The 22,274-nt window shown below is 40.4% G+C and overlaps 3 protein-coding genes across 3 annotated transcripts in view; 2 read left to right on the plus strand and 1 right to left on the minus strand.

The window, feature by feature from the left end:
• Positions 1-3,219: 3,219 nt before the first annotated feature.
• Positions 3,220-6,507, minus strand: LRRC57 (leucine rich repeat containing 57; the record flags this gene model as incomplete). Its single annotated transcript, XM_079536855.1, has 5 exons — positions 3,220-3,261; positions 3,510-3,695; positions 4,166-4,434; positions 5,549-5,684; positions 6,424-6,507. The coding sequence occupies 5 exons, from the start codon at positions 6,505-6,507 to the stop codon at positions 3,220-3,222; spliced, it is 717 nt and encodes a 238-aa protein (XP_079392981.1).
• Positions 6,508-6,918: 411 nt separating this feature from the next.
• On the plus strand, positions 6,919-10,996 carry HAUS2 (HAUS augmin like complex subunit 2; the record flags this gene model as incomplete). Its single annotated transcript, XM_079537445.1, has 6 exons — positions 6,919-7,167; positions 7,543-7,635; positions 8,895-8,964; positions 9,838-9,970; positions 10,595-10,703; positions 10,850-10,996. 6 exons carry the CDS (start codon positions 6,919-6,921, stop codon positions 10,994-10,996), a joined length of 801 nt encoding a protein of 266 aa, XP_079393571.1.
• Positions 10,997-14,482: 3,486 nt separating this feature from the next.
• STARD9 (StAR related lipid transfer domain containing 9) overlaps positions 14,483-22,274 on the plus strand; it is a gene marked incomplete at both ends in the record, with an annotated part of 96,079 nt that continues 88,287 nt past the window's right edge. The window contains one exon of the mRNA XM_079536652.1: positions 14,483-14,529. Coding sequence (XP_079392778.1) covers positions 14,483-14,529 — 47 coding nt within the window. The remainder of the gene's footprint in view (positions 14,530-22,274) is intronic.

Here is a 22,274-nt window from a genome sequence, read left to right on the forward strand (position 1 = left end):
CAGAAATTGCTGATGTAAAACTATTGATAGATTAAGTGTAGTGATGAAGCGTCACTGAACTGGATGCTATTCTATACTTGAACACATTCATTACTGTGACCTAGAACATGAAATTTTTTTCTTGAAACAAATCCCCTTCTATTTTGATACAGATTTGTATAGTTCAAGACTAACTTGGCAGCATTTAGTATTTTTCATGGTGTTTTCCCTTTGCTTGATGAAACTTCTGGTAGGTGCTGTAACTCCAAGGTAGCAGAAGAGCCTAGCCATGAGTAACTGAAAGGTTTCTAAATGTACTGGCAATCACATAGACAACAGAAATACTGACATAGTATCTCAAATATTTCAAAACCACTGAGATTTTTTTTATGGCAGTGCCAACTGTCACTTTTTCAAGTATTCTGATGCTCTTGTTTCCTAATACCTATTACTTTCTGTTCCTGCATACAAATCTTTGACAAGTCTCAGACAAAGAATGCTGATAAACAAAACTTAAGCTTAAGAGGAGCAGCATGCCTGAGAACAAGTATTTTCAGTTTTTAAAAAAAAAAAAAAAGCACCCACAGATCCACAGCATAGTATTGCAAACTGCATGATATTAATGATAAATTATCCTGTTGTACTGTTAGGTCAGTTGCTCCTGTCCCATGCATTGGGAAATCTGCTAAAATGAAGGGGGGTTTGGTCTGTGGGTGTCTCAAGCACTGCAAGTCTGTAGGAAGAAAGCTTCTGCTTCAAATTGGATTTCAGGTATCAACTGAAAGGAGCTGAACTTGAAACAAGTTTGAGGCTTAACCTATTCACTGCTAAATTTCTGCAAGTTGTCATCTGTGGAGTTTATTAATATAGAGGAACAAGTTTCCGATTATCTGGCCTTGCAATTATTTTGACATGCAAAACAAAGCAGTATAGTAAGCACTGTCTTCCTGTCAGTTACTTCTTGTTTAAGATAGCACCTGGAATGGGGAAGTCCTTAAGTGGAGACTGGTTCCTGCTGTCGCCAGCCTGGTTATAATGGCAGCAATACTAACAGAAGATGTCTGTCAGACAAGGAACTACTAGCCCAAGAATCTGTACCATCCTTGATCTCTCTAGGTACCTGAGAGCCTCAGATAGGGATGGGGTAGCTCTGATAACTATAAAAACAAACTGTAAGAACAGGTAAAAAGTGGAAATTAATCAGAGAATGGTACTGTTTTTGCTTGTTCATTAAAGGGGAGGGGAGAAGCTTTAGGAAAGCAAGAAACTAAAAACAAATGTGGCAGTTACAGGTAGGAGAACAAAAGCTAGCAGTGGCAGGTAGTTGTGTCCTTACCAACCAAAAATATCTTGCTGTCTACTCAAAATGGAACTTCTTTCTTATTACTCCCCTGAGAGAACATCTCTATTTGAGATCTAAGGGATAGACAAGACCTTGGAGTCTGAACACCTGGCTGACTCTGGACTCTACAATGCAAATCATCTCTGAAGTGAAACTTTGTCCTTCATCAACTACCCTCAGTCCTGAGAGCAATTTGGCAAGTATTACAGCAGGCTGGTAATGCTTGAAATAACATATGTGCTTTATTAATTACTTGCTTAAGTGGTGGTAAATAGTAGTAGTCAGTAATTAAAAACTAAGAAATAAAACACCTGTTCTTGCATATTATAGAATTCTCTAAGTCTACCATTGCAATCTTTATGCACTCATAGTCTGGGGAACTTGCAGGTCATGACACCTGTTTAATGATGGATCATACCCATCCTTTAAATCATTAATTGATGTTCCCCGAAATACTGTAAAAAAAAAAAAAAAAAAAAAAAAAAAAAAAGTATTACAGTGTAAGAATGAAACAAAACTTCAACGGGACCAGGGAACTCAATATTCCTAAGCATCTTATAAAATAAATGATAACTACAATTAAGATTAGTATATTGAGGAAAAACACTGGCACAGAGGTCACTTCATTTTCCTTAGTTGCAGATGGCATAACACATTGACTACATATAATTTTCACACCTGCACCTTCAAGGAGTTGAATGTCTAAATGCCTTTCTTACCACAAGTATGAAAGGTTATGCATAAAACAATAACTATATGCAGTGAGACTGGAAGACCATCTGATTAGGAAGAGGTGCATCCATCTTCGTTTGCTAAGAAATGCACCTAGTACAGTTCCTACTTTGCTATTTTGTGCATGTTAACTTAATTGCTACCTAAGTGTTGACTTACTTGACTTCTCTGCTTTTTCAAAGGGTTGAAGTACAACTGTTAACAGCAACTGATGAAACAGTGTATCTGAAGTGGTGGTTTGTAGGACAGCTTAATACTACTGGTAAAAGTGACAACAGCAGGTACACCAAATAAAGCTTGAAATGAGTTTTTGAAAACATTTTACTAAAATAAACAAGTACACTTCCTTCTTTAGAATAAGTTAAATAATTGCATACATCTTCAATTCTGTCTAGGTGCTTTTGGTAGTAAGGCAGCAGCAGTAGGGAGACAGCTAAGACTTTCACTAAGAGTCAGTGCAAGGATATTTTCCAGCAGTATACGTTTTTACTGAATACACTGAAGGTGAACTTCATTTTTATTTGACATAGCTCAAGCAGTAGAGGACTGTAGTGCAATTCTTGCTTATGAGAAAAGAAAGTCTATACAGAGAAGTATGAATGAAGAATGTTCAAGTCATTTGTTTACTAGAGCCAGTTAATAAAAATTAGCTATAACTATCTGTGCTTCATAGAAAAATTTGTATAAGTTAAGAACTAAAACATCTGTGGAAGTTCTCTGTAGAAGAGTTTACTGTAGAAGAGCTTACTGCAAAATATACAATGTTTTGAATCTGCTTTGAAAGCAAAACTTCCATGTACTATCATGGAAAGTGATTCTAGGAGAAATAATTCTCTTAGAAATCAATCAATAGCTTCCTGACAAAGGGAAACTGGCAAATTTGGAATACTCTTTCCCCTTCTCTATGGAAGAATGAGCCCTGACAACAGAGAATGTGTACTGTGTTAAAAAGTTATAGCGGCTCAAAAAGAAAACTGGCCCCTAGGCAGGTTCATCAGTACAGTACCTGTGCTCTCTAGTTCCAGTTTATTCAATGTGGTCTTACCGACTGTATGCAACTAATAGAGAGGATACTCTAATCTCCTTTATCAGTCTTGGTTTATGTCAGTGAAGTGGGTGGCTCAGTCACTAACTTCTTACCAGGGATACACACAACCAGAACAAAATCACGCAAACTTCTTCTTTGTAGCTGTAAACCGTTCCATGTACTACAAAGAAAAACAAAAAAGACATTTAAACAACACTTTAATAAATCTAACCTTCTTCTATCATCTGTTGTAATGGATTGATACTCTAGACTAAGAAACCTTACAAATGCTGAAGTCTAACTAAAGGGTTTTAAGGGTGAACTGATATTAAAGTTAATGATGCTTCCAGTTGTTCTGCAGTCATATCTAAAGAATTCACCAGAAGCTTCTTTTAAAAAAAAAAAAAAAAAGTATGTCTATATACAAACCTTGTCATAACCCTCCAGTTCTCTGAGTTTCTTGATTTCAAAGAGGTTGCCTTCAACTGCAAGCAGTGAGATCTGGGAATCACTGAGGATACTCTGAGGAAGCATGCTAAGTTCTAGACAATTTTCTTCTAAACGCAAGACTTTGAGACGTGGACAGTGTGAGATCTGCACTGAGATCTGGGAAATCTGGTAGGAATTTTAAAAAATGGGATTAGAATGTTAGCTATCCATGATTACTTCAAGTGGTCTGTGCTTCAGACTGATATGGAACAAATATCATTTTGCAAATATAGATTACATTAACAATGACTAATTAGCAGTACATAAGCCATAATAATGTTTAAAGAAAGCCAAAAACTTATATTCTTCTATAATGAAACTTATATTCTTCTATAATAGTAGGCAGATTCCTGCTCAGTATCTGTCCAAATATTTTCTATATAATTAAATTCAGGATATGTTAGCTGTTAAAATCAGTCAGTTGAATGTATTAGTACACAAATTGGAGTTATGATGCCTCATTTCTTCTGTGTAGAAGAGGTGCATCTTCTAGCTCTAAAGTTTTGATTGTGTCAGCCTATGGTCTATGGACAAACTATGTCTAATATAAACAACTGAGTCCCACATCCACATGCCTATAACATCTGTTACCAGACCTGGTTCTGATTCAAATTGAGTTCAATGGCCTGCAGTTCTCCCACACTGTCGGGTACATTTTGGATCTGGTTTTTGGAAAGATCCACCACGTCCAAGTGGCGAAGACCACAAAGTTGTGTAGGCACAGTCCGAAGCTGGTTCCCAGAAAGATTCAGAGTTTTGAGAGCTGAAAGTTGTCCAAATGCAGCTGGTAGCTGCCTCAAGTGATTGCCATTCAAATGCAATGTTTCCAGTTTTTTCAGTCTACACAGCTCCTCAGGTAGAGCAGCTAAAAATAAATCACACAACAAAGAGATGACCTAAAAAACGAACAGTAAACTTCTGTAACCATTTATGTCAAATTTCTGCATGAACAACAGTGGTTTATTACAGTAATTTCCCAAAGGATTCTTCCACGTTTTCCAATGAAAGCACTGATCCCTGATAGAAACTTAAACTCGCTAACAAGATGTGCTTTCTAAACATCTTCTAAAAATATCTTAAAAATAATCTCCAGACAAGACAGACCTTCAACCCATAAGCTGAAAATGCTGCTTTGAGGATTGAATGCTATAAATTATACTCTCTACCAGCCCATTTGCTAACGTATTCTATGGCATTTCATCTACCACACAGTTCATAGCCTCAGATCTGCTGCAGCCGTTTAAAGGTATTGCTCCACTCACTCAGTAGTAAATTCTCAAATAAGCTGTACTGTATCAGACCAGCAGAGAAGCCTCAACAGGTAAGCACTGCTACAGTTCATCCTCACTCTATCTACATGTGTCTAACCTGTAACACTCCTGAGTTGCACTACAGAAACAAAGAGGTTTGTAAATTACATTTGTTTTTCAAAAAAGGCAGTTAATACACAATGAACAAGCAAAAAATAGAAAAAAAAAGAAAAGGCTTCTTCACTTCAGCCTAATTTTTCCATAAAGGGGCAAAAATTTTGTTTATCATCCAGAAAACTGCATCTCTCATAGCATAAACATAACCTGAATTTTATTGACCTTCCACTCATGTTTGTCCAAAAGCAGCAGCAACAACTAATCAGTGGCCCACAACATTCTCTACAGGCAATCTTCAGCACCTGTTTTCTAAGCAAATACTAAACCACCTGACACTGTTAAACTTTCAGATCAGGCAAGTCACAGCACAGAAACTATACAGTTTTTGTACTTACATGTTATTGTAAAAATGATAATACAACTAAGTTGGCAACTAGTACTGCAGAATTTATGGTTTGATTTTTTCCTGTACATGAATTCCAAAGATTTCAGTTTACATGACTAAGCTTCCCATTTATATCCTGTGAGAGTTAAACCATTACATTTAGTTTCTGATCAGAGAAGGCAGGTACTACTTTAAAAATCTGTGGAGATATTAATTAGCAGGCATACTCAGTTTGTTGTTGTTTAGAACAAGGCTCTTCAAAAGGGAAAATTTTCCAATGAGTGGTGGCAAGAGCTCTATTTTGTTGTTCGACAAATCTATTGTCCTTAAGTTGCTTGTTAGCTTCTGCAGGTCTTCAGGAAACTAGGGTGAAGAAAAAAGATACACTGTCTAAACAGTTGATACAGCTTCAAATGTTCAAGTGATAAGCTTTAAAACTTTAAGTGAAAAACATATATTGCTATTACATACTGTAATACGTATCACAATATCCAGACATCGTTGTATAGAAAGTAGTTGACAAATTTCTTTACTGCATATATTTTCAGCTTTGAATTTTGGCTATCCTGTGAATTTTCGGCAGATTTATAGTCCAAAGATATTCTTTGTTTTTCTGCCATTAAGTCAAAGTCAAGATGATTTCTGCATACTGAAATCCAAGATGCTTGCAGCAGTGTGAACATCCTGTACAGGCTACAGTTAAATGCAGCACAAATATCTAAGCATGAAAAATTGTGGAGGATCTTTCTAGATAGCAATACCGTTGTAAAATTACATTTTTTCCTGAAGTTCCAAGCCTTTTTCTTATTTATTTTTTTTAACAGCACAATGCTGTATCCACTACTTCTCTGGGGTACGTTCACTTTTAAGCATAAGATCAGTAGCCTGCAAGTGTCCTGACAGGCAAATCTTCAACCAGAAGACGGTGCAAGCAAAAATCTGCTCTGCTGAGAAGAAAAAAACATTCTTCTGATAACATTATCCATCCCTATTTATAAGAAATACACTATGTGGTGCATTATGACCACACCTAAGTGGGAACTGCTCTTCAGCAGTGTCAGTCCCACCGACAAACGGCCACATGTCCTTATAGGTACGTTACCTCTGTGAGTCCCTTTCCCGTCAGCTGGAACACACCGGTCTTCTGTGCTGTTTCCAGGTGGGCTTTCAATGCACTGTTTCCCATCCTAACGCTTCTTCTTCGAGTGTACGGAGTCGGAGCGGTGCTTTCAGACAGATTCTCTTATTCTACGATGGAGGAGCACGACCAAATTCTGCATCACAAAGCAAAATTGTTCTGACACCCACTTCCCGCAGCTCACAGCCCGCACCGAGCCGCAGGCCGCAGCTCCGCCAGGAGCCAAAAGCGACGCGGGGAGCCCCGACGCAGCTCCTTACCGATCCCGACGCAGTCAGGCGGCCCGCCGCACCCGCGGGGGTCGTTCACTTCTAAGCCGCCTCACACCGCGCTTCCCCCTCCCTTCGAAACCTGGAGCGCCAGGAACCCTCACCGGCTCCTCCGGAAGCGGAACCTTGTCAGCCCGCCGTCACACCCGCCGTGGCGGCGGCCCGCCGCCCCCCTTCCGGGTCGCCCAGGATGGCGGAGGGCTGCCGTTTGGTTTCCGCAGCAACGGCGCCCGCCAGCCCCGGGCCCCGCCAAGAGGCACGGCAGGTCTGCGGCGGGCTGAGGCAGAGCCTCTGGCAGAGCGTCGAACCGGTCGGCAGCGACTCCGGCCCCGACTCCGGCCCCTGCTCCGGCCCCTGCTCCGGCCCCTGGGGGTCGGACGAGCCCACGGAGATTGCGACCGTGCTGGAGGAGTGCGTGGCGGAGGGCTCTGTGAGCCAGGTACGGCGCGGGGCTGCGCGGAGCTCCCGCCAGCGACTCTGCAGCTAAAAGGGAGGATCTTCCGCTGAGGGGGCTTTGAGGCGCTGGCCCAGCTGCCCGCAGAGCCGTGATGCCCCGTTCCCGGAGGCGTTCAAAGCGAGCAAACCAATACCTTAGGGAGTGACCGCAGAGCAGTCCTTTATGATTTGGGGTTTTTTTTTTAGCTTGTGCTGATGTTCCCAAAGTAACGCTTGTGTTTTATTAGTTGTTTGAAAGAAATTAACTCTGTCTCTCAGGGTGATAGGCTAACGGTAAGTTTAGACTATTAAAAGTCAATATTGAGAATTTGCCTTTGTGCCGCTGACTGTGCCATTTCACGTTGCATTCCTTTCACAGGAGACATTGGATTTAGCCTGTGAAGAATTTGAATGCTTTGTGAGGTTTTCAGAGAGGGAAAAAATGGCGAAGATTCGAGCAGAAATCAATGAGGTACATACGGCCTCCACTTCTGTCAACGTGCACTTAACACCTCATCTGTACAAGTAATACATGTCACTAATGAGGCATCAGACTGCAGTGTGCCATTGTCAAATGTGTGTGTGTTCTGGAGGCTTACCTGACATAAAACAAAGAGTGAAATGATTAAATAAGTTCTCAGTGTAACTGGAAAGATGTAGCAGTTTGTGTCTTTGAAGTGTTACCTTTCTGTAGGAACTGAAGAACAAATAAGAGTTTGTAGGTCGCTTACATTCCCCAAAAATGTGTTTCTTTATAGGCAACTGGACCATTTTCTTGGTTAGCAAAAGGTAACCTTAGTCACTTCCTACTGCCTGAGTTGTCTGTTGATTTGTATTTTATGGTGATGTTTTCTGAGCATTTGCTTGCTAGTATGCAGACTGTGTCTGTTGAATTGTGTCATGTAAACTCCAGCAGTTACTGCAAAAGTGTGACAAACTCAGCTTTTAACTTTTTGGAGAATGAATTAACTGGCATTACCCCATATGACTGGCAGAAAGAAAGGACACTTTCAGCTCCTGGTAGAGTGGCTGTGTAGCCTCTTGCTGAAAGGTTATGCTTACAAAGTGCCGTCTCTGACAAATGTTCAATGTGCTGTGAGTGAAGCAATAATTTTTGTCCTTGCTTGCAAAGGAGCAGTTCTGTGTCCTGAAAGACTTTATTGTTCTGTTCTGTACTTTCTTCAGTCTTTTCCTGTCTAGCCAAAATGACCTGAATTTTCTGCCACAGGAAGATACCTGTTGCTTTTGTGCTCATTTATTGTTAAAAATAATTAAAGCTAAGATTCTCCTGAGAGGTTCTCTCTCAGCTTAAGACAATCAAGACCACAGAACTGTCTTCTCCAAAGGGAGAAAGCTTGGGCTGTGAGGTTCTTGAGCAGGATCTGGATTATGGAATTGCTTTGTAGGACTTGTAAGCATCTGTGTTTTAGGAATGAGTTGCAGAATCTGTCTTTTGAAGCAGAAGTTCCCAATACATCACCAAATAGTGATTTTCTTGTCTTTGTGTGCTGGTGGTGTTTGGTTTGTTCTTTTTAAACTGTCTTCCTATTAATCAAAAACAGAATCTAAAACTTGAGAGAGCTTGATAGCATGCTGTCATGCATGTGATCAAGCTTTTTCTCACACTTGCACCATCTCCCTTCTTAATCCTCCCTCCCTTTCTTCTTCCCACCTAAAGAGAGACAAAAAATATGTTTAAGATGCATTTTTATTTTATTTTTGTTGTTGTAGAAGAAACTGGAAACTGAACTTCTGCAATTGGAGCTGGAGACAGCAGACATAGTTCATCCTTTTTATTTAAGTAAGTGTGGTTGTATTGTAAAAACACCAAGAGTCTTAAAGGTGCGTATCAGCAGACTGTTTCATCTGATTACATAGTGCTCATCATGCTTCTAGAAGAGACTGCAGCTGTTTTCACTGCATAGTTTGTTAAAGGTGACAGGTGTTTTGTTAACTTCCTCCAGAAGAATGCTTGCATAATATTTGAATCTCATCAAAATGACTTAAAGTAGAAGGGGTGGGTGTGGGTGTATATATTTGTAATCATATGTGTCTGTGTGTCTTCAGCTTCCCAAATTCAGTGGAGCATTGGGAGTTCCGAAATCATCAGTGATTTGTTTTCCTTCCCTTAAGCTGTGTGCTGCTTTGCTGATTTTCCAGTAACCTGATGCACGCATTTCTGCTCCATCTGTAGGCCCCTAGAATTACCTTGTTTGTTTGTTTGCTTATTTATTTAGGGCTTTTTGTTTGTTTTTCTTTAGTTTTTCTTGGGAGCATAAGGATTAATTTATTTTATTTTTCTTGCTTTTTCCATTTTGTCTTGATGGATGCTTAAAAAGATTCTAGTTTGCTAATAATGTGTTTTGATAGTGAAGTACACTGTAAAATTGTTATCATATGGTATAGGTTAAGAAGTGGGTTTACTTAGAGTTACATAAAATGCAAAGCAGTCATAAAGCTGTGTCTCTAAAAAGTATGTATGACTTTCTTCAAGGTGAGTGTTGATGTTAAGTTCTATACAATCCAGCACCAGTAGCTTGGAGTAATGATATGTTTATTGACTGTAAATTGTCTTGAGTAATAGATCAGAATTTTTTTTCTGCCTTTCTGCTGAAGAAATTTTGCTCTTATTCTAGCAGGACAGCAGTTTCAACTTTGCAATTTTATCTTATAGGTAAAAAATACCAGATATTGCAAGATGTGAACAGACACTTGGAAGCAGTACTGAAAGAGAAGAGAAGACTTAGGCAGAGGCTGATTAAGCCCATATGTCAAGAGACGCTGCCTATTAAGGCTGATTTCCACAAGTAGGCATATAAAAAATAATACTTGTTTGTTTGATTGAGTCAAAATTAATTGTAACTCATAGGCAGTAAACATCATATACTTTAATTCACATCAGTAAAAGGTGAAATGATAGCAGGACCAAAGCTAAAAGCTAAAATTCTATTAACTGCTAAATTCATGGAACAGTAGTGATAATTATTTTTTGTGACAGTTTGCTTAGTTGATTTGTCTTCTGAATATTACACAATGAAAAATATGTATTTTCAAACGAGTGTGTAAAATGCTTGATTCATTATGCTTCTGCATAGGTAAGAATACTATTTCAGCTTTGGTGTTTTTCCATTATGACTTGCGCAGAATAAATGTGTGGATGATTCTCAGATTTACGTAGTACATGCTTTAAAACTAGTCCTTCTCTAAAAATCTAGTCCTGTTAGTGAAGTGCATACTTGTTTCTGTAATTCCTGCCCTACACGTTGCTGAGAGTTGCAGAAGAATTGTAATTGCACAGAAGTTAATTAGATGACTAGGAACTCAAATAAAACTGGAGGACTAAGAAAACCCGCAGGGAAAAGAGTTAAGACTTTGCAAGTATTAAATCCTGCATTGTTTTGCACAACTTCAGAATTCATTCTTGGCTGCAGGTATGTAGTGGAGTTGTTGACTGAGGCTGTGACTTTCATTGAGAAGTTGGAAAACCATTTGCAGACTGTAAAAACGATCCCTCAGGTACCAACTTTCATGAAGAATCTGGTGAGTGGCAAAAAAATAATAATAATTGAGCCTTTCATCTCCTCCAGCATTAAGAATTCAGTGCTGTTTTGTTGCCTAGCATCTTTTTGTTTCCTGCTAGATTGATAGGATGTGTGGAGATTAAATCCCATCCTCTTCTGCTTCAGGACATTGCTTTGACAAAAACAGAAGTGCTGGTGACAGACTTGGAAGAGCTGACTGAGCAAATATTGCAGTGGAGAGAAGTGCAAAAAGAAGTATATTCTGACAGCGTTTGCAGTACTGCTGAATTGGACTTGGGCTTATCTACCTAACAAATGATATTGTTCTTCATGTGAGATAATTGCTTAAAGAACTGCCATGCCAGTCTCCTGTGGAAACTGCAACACAGTTGTGCCTTAAGTTAACAGGGATTTTGTAGATAGTTGTATTTATGTTTGACATTGTAGTTCAGTGTTTTCCAACTAATTGAAAACAAAAACAGATGATAAATGGCTGAGCGGTAGCTTGTAAGTAGTCAACTGCTGAGGGGACTGTTAGAGAGTTCCTCTTTGAAATAGTTGACAGACTCTTTGAGCCTTTATCTTCAGTGCAAATTTGTTGGCTTTAGAACCTCTATTCATTTTTAGAGGTATGTTGATAATACACTGTATTTTGTATGCCATTATAACACTTCAATAAAAGTACTAGATTTTAAGATTTAAGTCTTTATTTTGTTATGGAATTTTGCATTTAAAACAATGATACAGAATGCTATGGAAACTGTAGGGGAACTGTTGGTCACAGCCTGAGCCTCTGATTGACCACCTGAGGCAAGCAGTGAGTCAGCCACGGGAGCACAGGTAAAGGCAATTCACCTGTGCTACCAGCAGGTAGCTCCTAGATCCCATTTAAGTGCTGACTGCCACTGAGGAAGGATCTGGAGATCGCTCCTTGTGGAGTTTATTGCAAACCTACAACATCAGTGAGCATTTTTTTCCATTCAGTATTTTTCTATCACAATAATTCTGCTTAGCCTAACTTCTGTACGCTCATTGATTGAAGCATAAACTGGCACTTAAGGATTCAAACCAAGAAATTTTACTAGTTTTAAGTTACAGCTTATTAGAGTTATGATGTTGTTGACTGCAAAAGCAAGGAATGGACTTGGTGATGTGTAGCAGTTCTTCTAATTTTCTGATAACCCAGATTTCTATCATAGTGATAGCTGTATTATTCAGTCTCTTCTATTGCTTGCCCTGTCTTCAGTGACCTTCTTAAAATACAACTCATTTTACACAAGTATTAATGTCTGGGGTTTTTTTGTTTGTTTCTTTCTTGCAAGAGGTTGATGGTTACAGTTCACAGCCTTAATAACTTTTATGTGTTGAAAGATGTGTTGGTAAAACATCGCTGGCAGGACATATATAAATCAAGAAGCTTGGTTGCCTTTGGGGATGTGCAGCTTCGTCCTGAAGACATGGATCAAACTGGAGAAGTGCTGCAGATGTATTTATTTCTATTGCTGTAACCTCTGTTATCTGAATTCTCTGTATGCACAACTTCAGTTTCTAAAAAGGAACCCTTTAATTTCTTAAAGTAGCCACCAGGTAGCTCACTACCACACAAATTTCACTCAAGTTTATCTGAGAGCTGCATCAAAAATGTAGCATTAAGGAAGAAATACTTGGCTCTTTGTTGAACACACTCTAATAAGATTTACTTGTAATTGGTCTACCCAGTATTAAATACTTGAAATTTTCGGATAGCCACATCGTTCTACAGAGTATGATGTCAAAGTATAGCTTAAAAATTCTCTAATGTCATATACAAGTGTAGCTGAATTTCCTTTAGCTTTCCTTTTTGTTGCTGCTGAGTGAAGTTAAAAAGACAAACAGCTTGGATTAAGTGGAGCAGAATGTCAAGAGATAAGATCTGAGAACAAAGCTGGAGTTTGAGTCCTGTAAGCCTTAAATGAAGTCTTCATGTGAACACTTGGTAGGTGACATTGCGCAATCTGAGCACAAACTCCCACATGACTGTTCTTTCTGATTCAGAAAAGGTCTTCCACACAGTTGCAGAAGAGCTGTATCTTCTGTTTTTCTGAGATGGGAAGTAACAGAAACTAAACAATCCAGACTTTTAGTCCAGTGCCTTTATCCCAGATTTAACCTGTCTTAAGTTGCCTTACAGTGATAGTTTACATCAGGTAAATTAAAGCTACTGTAACTTAAAACTTTGAGAAATAGGATGAGAACAGTTCCAGTTACTTTGTTCATCATAATTCCTTTGAATAAAGATAAATATGTACATTTTCCCATATCCAAAAAGTTGAACATACTTCCTTGTTCTGCTCTACCCATTATTGGAGAGTTGACTGTGGAGATGGTGGAATTTAGCTGATGCCATTAGCTATGGATATATGAGGTCATTAAACCTATTGAAATGTACAGCAGCTCACAGTTTGTACGGATTTGTGAAGGGTCATGAGTTGGTAGGAGTGTTGAGTCTGAAGAACCTCAGTCTGGAAGGTTTCTGTGTTGTGGCACCTTTCATTTAGATTCAATATTTCTGCAGTTTAAGAAACACGATCTCGTGAGGAGAGCTATACTTAAAGTACAAAATGTAGGGCTGTTTAAACGGTCTACATGGCAAGGATTATCTGGTGTAAAGGTACTGTAGTTGCCTATTCAGATACAGCACAATCTTCAATATTCTGAAATGCAGCGAATAAAAGTGAATGACCGCATTGGGTTTGGATTATTTTTTTATGGGTGTGGGTTGGGGGGAAGATTGTTTCTTTTTGCCTGTCAGAATATCTCAGGGCAGCCTGTGTCTCTCCTGTGGGTGTGCCTGATGCTCTCACATCCCCATAGTCACATTGGTAACAAGGGCAAGGACAATATTCTAAAATCATTTTTTTAAAGTTTTGATGGCTTTTACATTACTCTAGACATAAAACTATTGTCAGTTTGATAGATTGAGATTGCCTTCAATTGCAGGTCATGGGGTATTTTAATGCACTATGATGAATCTAGATAATAAAATAATAGTGTAATAATATAAATCCAGATTTATTACAATAAATGCATAAAGGTTGGAGTTTCTAAAGCAACTGCAAGTGCTCAAAAGCTTAGCGTTCCTTCAGTGTTAATCAATTCCTTACTACCTCCCTTAAATTCCTGTCACGTTAATCAAATGTGGGATGCTTCGTGCTGGAAGCACACTGGAGTTCTGGATTGCCCGCACCTTACTTGGAAAATAAATGTATCAAAGGAGTAGACCAAGAGTGTTTTATTCTTGAAAAAAAAAGCCCGCTACAGCTCGGTGCTCCCCAGCACGCCCCGCGCTGCGCCCCCACAGCACCGCTGCCCTCACAGCATCGCAGCCGCTCGGGCCTCGTGCCGCAGCGGCCGCGTGTCGGCGCTCGCGCCTGAGCCGCGAGCCCCCGCTGCAGCGGTGCACGTGTAGCGGAGCAACGCGCGAGCGGCGGCTCCTGTCTCCTTATCCGGCCAGACCTACGGTAGGCGCAGCGACCGCCGGTTGGATTTTAAATAAGCACCAAAAATGCCCAGTTTCGCTGCTGGAAGGACTGCAAAAACTTCCAGCCCGGCCCTCACAGCTGTTTAGGGCAGGGTTTTCCCCGACTCCCTCCGCAGTTTTCCCTGCCGCCGAAGCGAAGAGTGCTGGGGCGGGCCCCGCTGTGTCCCCGCCCCGGGGCGAGGCGAAGCTGCACGGGACGGGGCGGCTCTACCACGGGCGCTGGGTGGTCGTGCTGGGGGCGCGATGCGGGCGCGGAGCTGCAAGGCGTAAGGCGAGGCATGGCAAATGTCAAGGTGGCCGTGCGGGTCCGGCCTCTGAGCAAAAGGTGCGGCGGGGATCGTGAAGGGAGCGCGGGTGGCCGTGCCGCTGCCGGACGGCTGCGAGGGGCCGGGGAAGGACGGAGCTGCGGCTGGGGAAGGAGCCGGCGGTGGGCAGCGTCGGGTGAGGAGGCGGGATGTGTCCCTCCAGAATGCTGACGAGCAGGGGAGGTTGCTCGGCTTTTATCGCTGAGCTCCTCTAGGCTGAACGTTGTCACCCAACGCGAAGGAACGTGCTCTTCCCCTTTGGTTGTGGCTGTTTGTCCCGAGCAGACAGGGGCCGGATATTCCCTCTGCCGCCCTGCTCTGCTCCCTCCCGGCTGCTCGGCTGTGGTCCCGGCCGGCACGCAGCTCGGCCCGGCAGCTCCGGGGGGCCGCTGCAACTCATCAGTAAAACTGTGAGGAGTTCGGAAGTTTGGGGAGGAAAAGAAAAGAAAACCAAATTTTAGCGGCCGGTAATTTGCTTCTGCTGTTAGAGAAATGCTGTAGCGCTTCAGGCGGAAGTGATCTGAGGACGGGTCCGAGCTCCGAGGGCAGCGCTGATGTGGGGCAGCCCGCCCCGTTAGCGTGAGTCCCGCACAGCGTCTTCTGGCTGCGTGGGCCTGTGGTAGATGGCCCTCCCGTGGAGCGCAGTTCTCATTGTGTTTTTTTACCTTTTAATTCAAATTTAGCGGATTTAAAAATCCATAACTATCTTATACAATCTTATGTTTCTTTTTTTATATATATAATTCTGATCTATAACACAGCTGTGAATGGAACACGTTTTGACAGATGATGGCGTATTTTAAGACAAATTGCAGCATGGAAATAAGCTAAGTTTGGACCTTCTTTGCTTAGTGTTGTTTTAATGCTGGAGACATTTCTTGTTTTTATTTTCTTCCATATAGTTCACCATTCCTAGCATAGAAGTATTGACATTAAAATGAAAACCTGGTAATGAGATCAAGCTATTCAGACCACGGGATCATTTTGCAGAGTCTTGCAGGGTTAACCAGAGGTTGAAAGAGCTTCAAAGTTTGACTTGGTGATGTATTTCGTCATGCAGCCAGTTCTCCCACAATAGCATTTGGCTTTACATCGCATTTGGCTTAATGTTTCTTCCCCAGTGGGTAGCACGTAACTGTACATAGGTCATCATAGCATTAAATTGTGCCCATAGCTCTGCCAGGTGAGGTGTGATGAACAGGAAGACCTTTGGCATAGTTGAGAGGATCAGTGGTGTGACAGCAGCATGGTTTAGAGGGGTGAGTGGGATCTTGGGTGGGTGGGATCCCGGACAGCCTCCCTGCACAAGGGCAAAGTGAATCTGGCACTGACATGGAGATGCAACAAAGGGGAGACAGAAGCTCAGGGGGTAACAGGCAGACACTGAACGGCTCTACTGCTTCACCTGTGGCAGCCTCACTGATGGCATGTGGTATTTGACCATACAGGCCATAAGCTGTTTGTTCCCTGTACTGCGTTGCCCCAGCTGGGATCAGCAAAATTATTCCAGATGGCTTTTTGTGTTTTGTAAAAGGGAAGGGGAAGTGATTGAATGCTGCCTATGAAGGCTCTGGTGGGAGAACTTGCTCAAACATGATAAATTCCAGGCAAGTAGCAAATACTTGAATACTTAATGTAACCCTGATAGGGATCAGTGAGGATAGAGGCTTACACTTTCCGTTCTAGTTTCTTAAACCACTTCCATGTTGTGGTCACATGCACCTCTCACACTTCCTGTACACATAGCCATGATGGCCATTAACAGATTGCCACAGCTCCTGGGACCTCCTAGGTACTTTGAAAGGAAAAGCTTCCTACAAAAACTCTTTGGGTTAAGCTGGATTGAAGTATTGTGGTGTGTGCAACTGCAGTTCCAGTGATTAAAGTTTTGATTTTCAAGAGTTTAAAAATCTGTGATCAATGGCTAGCACCAAAGTGTTAGTGGTTATTTCTAGACTATCCAAACTTGTCCATTGCTATGTTTAATTTATGTGAGTGGGTGAATTCTGGTTTTGCATCTTCAATTTAAAGAATATTCAGAAGTTAAAAGGTCTTATATGGGAGATCATAAAATCCTACTTTCTGTTTAAAGTATCCATTTATTATAATCCATGTTATTTGCATCTGCTATTTGTTACTTAGCATAAGGCCAAGTAAAGAGAGGTCTTTTTGTTCTTTGCCTGTACAGCGCCCATCGAAATGCATTCTTCAACAGAGAACTCCTACGCACAAATAATCTTCAGTAGCTAAAAAGCACATACAGCTGTACAGAATGCAGTTTTTCCTTTCCTTAGGCTTTTAAGAGCTTGTAGCCAACGTTCTTCATAATGCCATCAGTTATACAGTAATAGACTACGCTATAGTAATAGACTATTTTTTGTCATCAAAGCATTGTCCTGAGTGTAAAATCCTGCCAGTGTGTTCCCTGGAGTAGCATTTCTTCTGAAAATCTTTATTACACATTTGCCATTCTAAGTACCAAGAAATAAAGTGAACTTGTTACGTATGGGTACACAGATACTTGTTCATAACCACATTGATTCCTCAGAATGAAATTTGGAAACTTGAACGGGTGCAGTAAATTGACTACAGCAATAATTTTCAGGTGTTAAACAAGAGCTAGGAACTGGTGAAATCCCTTTGTGGTTTATTTCCAGATATACTATTGCTTGGTCTGTTAGATATCAAACTTTTGTAATGAAAGCCTAATGTTGTTTTTGGCTGAGGGGTAAAAGCTGTTGATTAAAAATGAATGCTAGTATGTAACTATATGAAGTAGGGACACAGGCACTCTTTCCTATTTCTCCAGTGCTGCTGTGGAATATGCTGCAGCATGGTGGTATGATACTGGATCTGATCCAGACATGGAAGTCACATAGCTGGCCGAGAAACAAGGTAAATTACCTTGACACTAGGGTGTGCAAGTTTCCCTGGGATGCTTTTTGAGAATCATAGAGTCACAGAATCACTCAGGTTGGAAAAGACCTTAAAGATCATCAAGTCCAACCACAACCTAACCATACCACCCTAACTAACAGCTCCCCGCTAAATTCATGTCCCTGAGCACCACATCCAAACAGTTTTTAAACACATCCAGGGATGGTGAGTCAACCACCTTCCCCTGAGGTTTGGCAGCTGCATGTGTAGCACCCAGCAAAACAGAAAGCACGTTCTGCTGTTGGAAAACTGTTTTCAGTTGCCTGTGGAACCCGGTAAAGAAGAGACAGGCGAGGAGCTCTTAATGGAAAGATGCTGTTGGGATCTTTATTAACTCACAAATGAGCTCTCCTGTTCTGGTTGTTATAGTATCTCACTCCTAAAACTTCATAATGCTGTTGTTCAGGGGGATATAATCTGAGCAAATATAGCCAGATGAGTTGAGGTTCATAATTCAAAAGCATTTTCAGGTTACATTAAAAAAATAAAAAATAAAAAAATCCCACAATTCCTGAACTTTATTCAACTTGATATACACTTGTGTTACATACATCTGAAGTGTAATGACACAAGGTGTTGGCATCATTAATGCAGTTACATTTTGTTTATAATTTCAGTTTCTGATTAAGTTAGCTTTTCTGTTTCTTAGATAATTTTTTTTTTAAATGCTGTATTTGCATTTTTCTTGGACAAAAATAATGGGGTTTGCAGGGAGAGGAGATATGTTTTCCATTATAATGGTAGATATGAGCATTTTTTTCTTCTTTTTGTTACTTTTCTCTGATCAACTTAAACTCTGAAGCTCAAATGTGTGTTGGAGAAATTAGCTGTTATTGGAGTATTGCCATCATCTCTATTAAGTGCTTTACTGGATGTAAATTGAAATAACTTACTTAGAAATGTGTATATATTTTACATTAGCACAAGAAATATGTTAGAGATGAAAATTTATCTGCAGAATGGATGAAGCAGAATTTGGATTTATTATTCAGCATATGTTCCATATGGACGTAATTGTCAAATACAGGACAAAATACTGCTTTTTTTTTTTTTTTTTTTTTTTTTTTTTTTTTGAGAAAATGGTGAAGTTGCTCTTGATTTCTAAGAGACTGGAATGTCTCTGTGAAAGGAAAAGGTCTAAATACAGGAAAAAATAGGTGACATGCAAGAGTAGGAAACACCTTTTAGTTTGTTCAGGATTGTTCGGATACCTCTCATTACAACAAAGTTTAGAATAAGGCAGGCCATGGAATATAGTCATACCAGTGAAGTGTCTGTCTTATACCCTGACTGTAGTTTATTACCTTTCTCAATTACATATTGCAGATATGTAACCTTGGTGATTCACGCCATTGCCCAGATGAATGGCAGGCTGCTTTGATGAACATGAAAATGAAAAATTACAGTTGAGTGCTGTTCCTCTGTGTCCTTTTATTACCTGACAGTTCCTGTTTTCAGGTGATGGTAGCTGAATTCTCCCAAAAGCTGTGGGTTCAGGGCTGGTACCTGATGGTGGGAAAGCTGTCTTGGACCTCCAGGAGCTGTCTGAAATTGTGCACAAATTGCATTGGTTCTGCATTGTTCATGATTTCAAGCTTTTTGTTTTGTTTTTCCACAGAAGAGCTGAGGTTTTTGTTTTGTTTTGAAGAAAGCCAATTTTGTGTTTATAAAGGAGTTCTCTATCCCAAAGAAATGTATTTTTACATTCACATGTCCTGTTTTGTAACCTAGCCTATTATTAAGGTTATCTTAACATCTTTTCCCTTAGTTCACTCAGATTAGTTATTTTCCTTTGCCTAGTCTATTATTTAAAGCTTTGTGTAAACTATCACTGAGATGGCTGCTCTTTTCTCTTAGTAACCATACTTGGCATTAACAGGTCGTTTGCATAAGCAACATCTGTGTTTTTGTAAGGGCACTGCATCAGCAACCTTTCCCAGATGTATTCTTGCAGTCACACTGAGCATGCTTTCTAGCTTTTCCACGGCACAAGTTTTCTGGCTTCTTTAAAGGCCAGAACTCTTATGTGCGCTGAGTGTCCGAATGCTGCAAGGCTATTGCAACCACAGTGATGTTTCTGCTGATGTTATGTGACAGCCCTGTGCCTGATACAAGGTGCAAGCTGCTGGTGGGTCTGATGTCTGAAGTAAGAGGCTGGATCTTTCTTCGCTTCTCCTGCCTGCAAAAGCATCTGCAACAATATCCTAAAACAACATCGCCATAACCTTTTGAAACTCTATTAACTGTAATTTTTCATTTTTATAGACCACAAAGTCCTATAAGTACTTTATGGACATCAGAATGATTTGGAGCAGGGATCAGATTTTTTAATTATAATTATTTTATTTTTTTTTTATTTTTTATGCAGCAAAGAAAAATCAGACATAATATAATTAAATAACCTGTCTAGAACCAAGTCTGTGCCTGGCAGTTTTGATTTCTAAGACCAAGCCTTCTCCCTGAGAAAAACTGTATTAATGTAAAATAATGTGACGTATGCAAGGTATTGCTGCCCATCTGCCCTGGGCATGGTGCAGAGGTTGGAAGCTGCTCTTGTGAAACCTTTGTGCAGTACAAGATATGAACACTTTGCACATGGAATTTGCGTAGAGTTTCCCCAATTTCCTTTTCTTTAATCCCACTCTTCTAAAATTCTCTAGCCATCTTTCTATCTGTGCCATAGGTTTTTTTGTTTGTTTTTTTTTTAAAGTTTTGAATGTCTGGTTTTTACAATTTAATTGTTCACCATCAGAGCTGATTGTGGTATAATGAGATAAATAATTAGGCAGGAGAGATGAGGGTGCATTGTAGCATTCAGTGAAACAGTCATTTGTTTAACTGTGATCACGGACTGTAGTTCTGTCCTGTTAGAATGAAAACTGATCAGTGTATCTAAATTCTGATTTCCAAGGAAATCACATGGTAAAGGCACAGAATTCATTTTTGCTAAAGCTGATGAATGTCTTGTTACTCAGTTAGGGAATCAAGGGTGGAAAAGTATCGGTTTTGATTGAAACTGGACTGACTGGGGTGCAATATTGTTTTAAATCCTCCTCCTTTCACGCTTCTTGGGCACTGGTGGTATAGATAAGTTTTTCCTCTCTGTACCCTCCTCCCCCTCTAAATGCCTCTACCTAAGAGAGAAAGCAGTGTCATTTCAAGGCTGTTCAAAGCACTGGTGAATCATGAACAGCACTGGATTGCTGCAGGAAGATGCCTGACACTCTTGTTACAGCAGTACAAGGCTTAAAAAACAGCTCACACAGGGCCACCGGAGGAGGCCATCCAACACCTCCCATCAAGATATTAAAAGTCTGAATATGATCAAGAAAATGTTGACCATTTGAGCAGGTCTTTATCTTGAGGGAGTGCCAGCAACGGCTCAGGATTTTCTGCACCAAATATTCCTGTTTTTGTTGCTGTATCATCTTCACAAAGAATGCTAGAGGGAAGCCACATAGACAAAAATCACCATCAATCATATTGCCTCAGCTGTTCTTAGAGCCAGTGAAAGCTTTATACAGATAACTTGAGCTGCATGTCTAGTATAGCAGTGTGTTGTCTTGGTGAACTTTGTGTACTTGGCTTCAATATAGATTTTTAAATTATTTATCAACATCTGTTCTGAATTTGGTAGGAAAGTTGCTGACTGGGTGTGCACTCCTCTTTTACAAGTCCCAGTAAAATGCTTAGTAAGAAATATCCCAAATAACATTGGTTGTCCTGCATAATGAAAAACACTGAAAACAAGTTTTAGGTGGTGGTTTTGGTTTTTTTTGTTTGTTTGTTTGTTTTAATTGCTAATATTTTAAAAATAAATCCTGCATTAGCCAAAGAAAGCGTGTTCGTACTGTTTGCAGCTTGTGAGTCTCCCAGGTTACAGCAGCAAGGCTGAGGATACAGATGATGCTGCTGTCATGGAGAGATGCTGGGCTGGGTTGTGGTTGTGGGTACCTTGTCAGTACAGTGCAGAAGCTCTCATGGCTGAAGGCACTATCAACTCTCAATGCTGAACTCTCAAGGCTGAAATTGGTTTTGGAGTTAGCTTGAGTCATGGGCACTGGCAGGAAAAGCATAGGATGCACGCAAGAAATGCATTGCAGGGTTATTTTTAAAATATGTATAAGAAGGTGTGTACTGCATTCTTTCAAGAACTATTTAGGATTTCTCATGTACTTGAGTGGTATATTTTGGCTTTATTATGTTTAATTACCTCAAGTATTTGGTGCTCAGTTGTTGTAGAAGATGTTTTGTTGTATTACATGTCTAGTGCTAGTGACTCCATTATTTTTGTTTTACTGCATGTACATGTTTTTAAAATAAACGTGCAACTTTCAAAAGTCAGCTCCTTTGTTCTCTAAGTGCATGACTATTATTTGAGAGGGTGGAGGAGAAGTGGTGCAAGTTTTATAAAGCCTAAAATAAGCAACTGCCCTTCTCCCACTCACTGCTGCCTCCAGTTTTGTGTACCTATTTGCACTTCTGCACTCTGCAATCTGACCTAGTTTCTATGCAATCCAGCAAGATGTGGAAATGTTGCTCTAAGGGAGCCTTGATCCTCCCATGATTCAGTTCTGCTGGCTCCTTCTTCCAGGTCTTTCAGCATCTGCTGTCTCTCTAGGATTGTGTTTGCTTTGATGGGCTGCAGAAATGATTTGTCAAAGGACCAGCAACTGTTAATGGAGATTTTCCATTGAGCTCCCCCTGGTTTTGGCTGGACTGCCACAGTAGGACTGCGACTGCTTCCATTGAGTCTTTTTTGTAGCTCCTTGTTGCAGCCTTGCTGCTGCATTTTGTATTTTTGTTACTGGTCTGTCACTGGGTTTGC

This window comes from Tetrao urogallus (assembly GCF_951394365.1).
Source record: "Tetrao urogallus genome assembly, chromosome: 6".
NCBI classification, from domain to species: Eukaryota; Metazoa; Chordata; class Aves; order Galliformes; family Phasianidae; genus Tetrao; species Tetrao urogallus.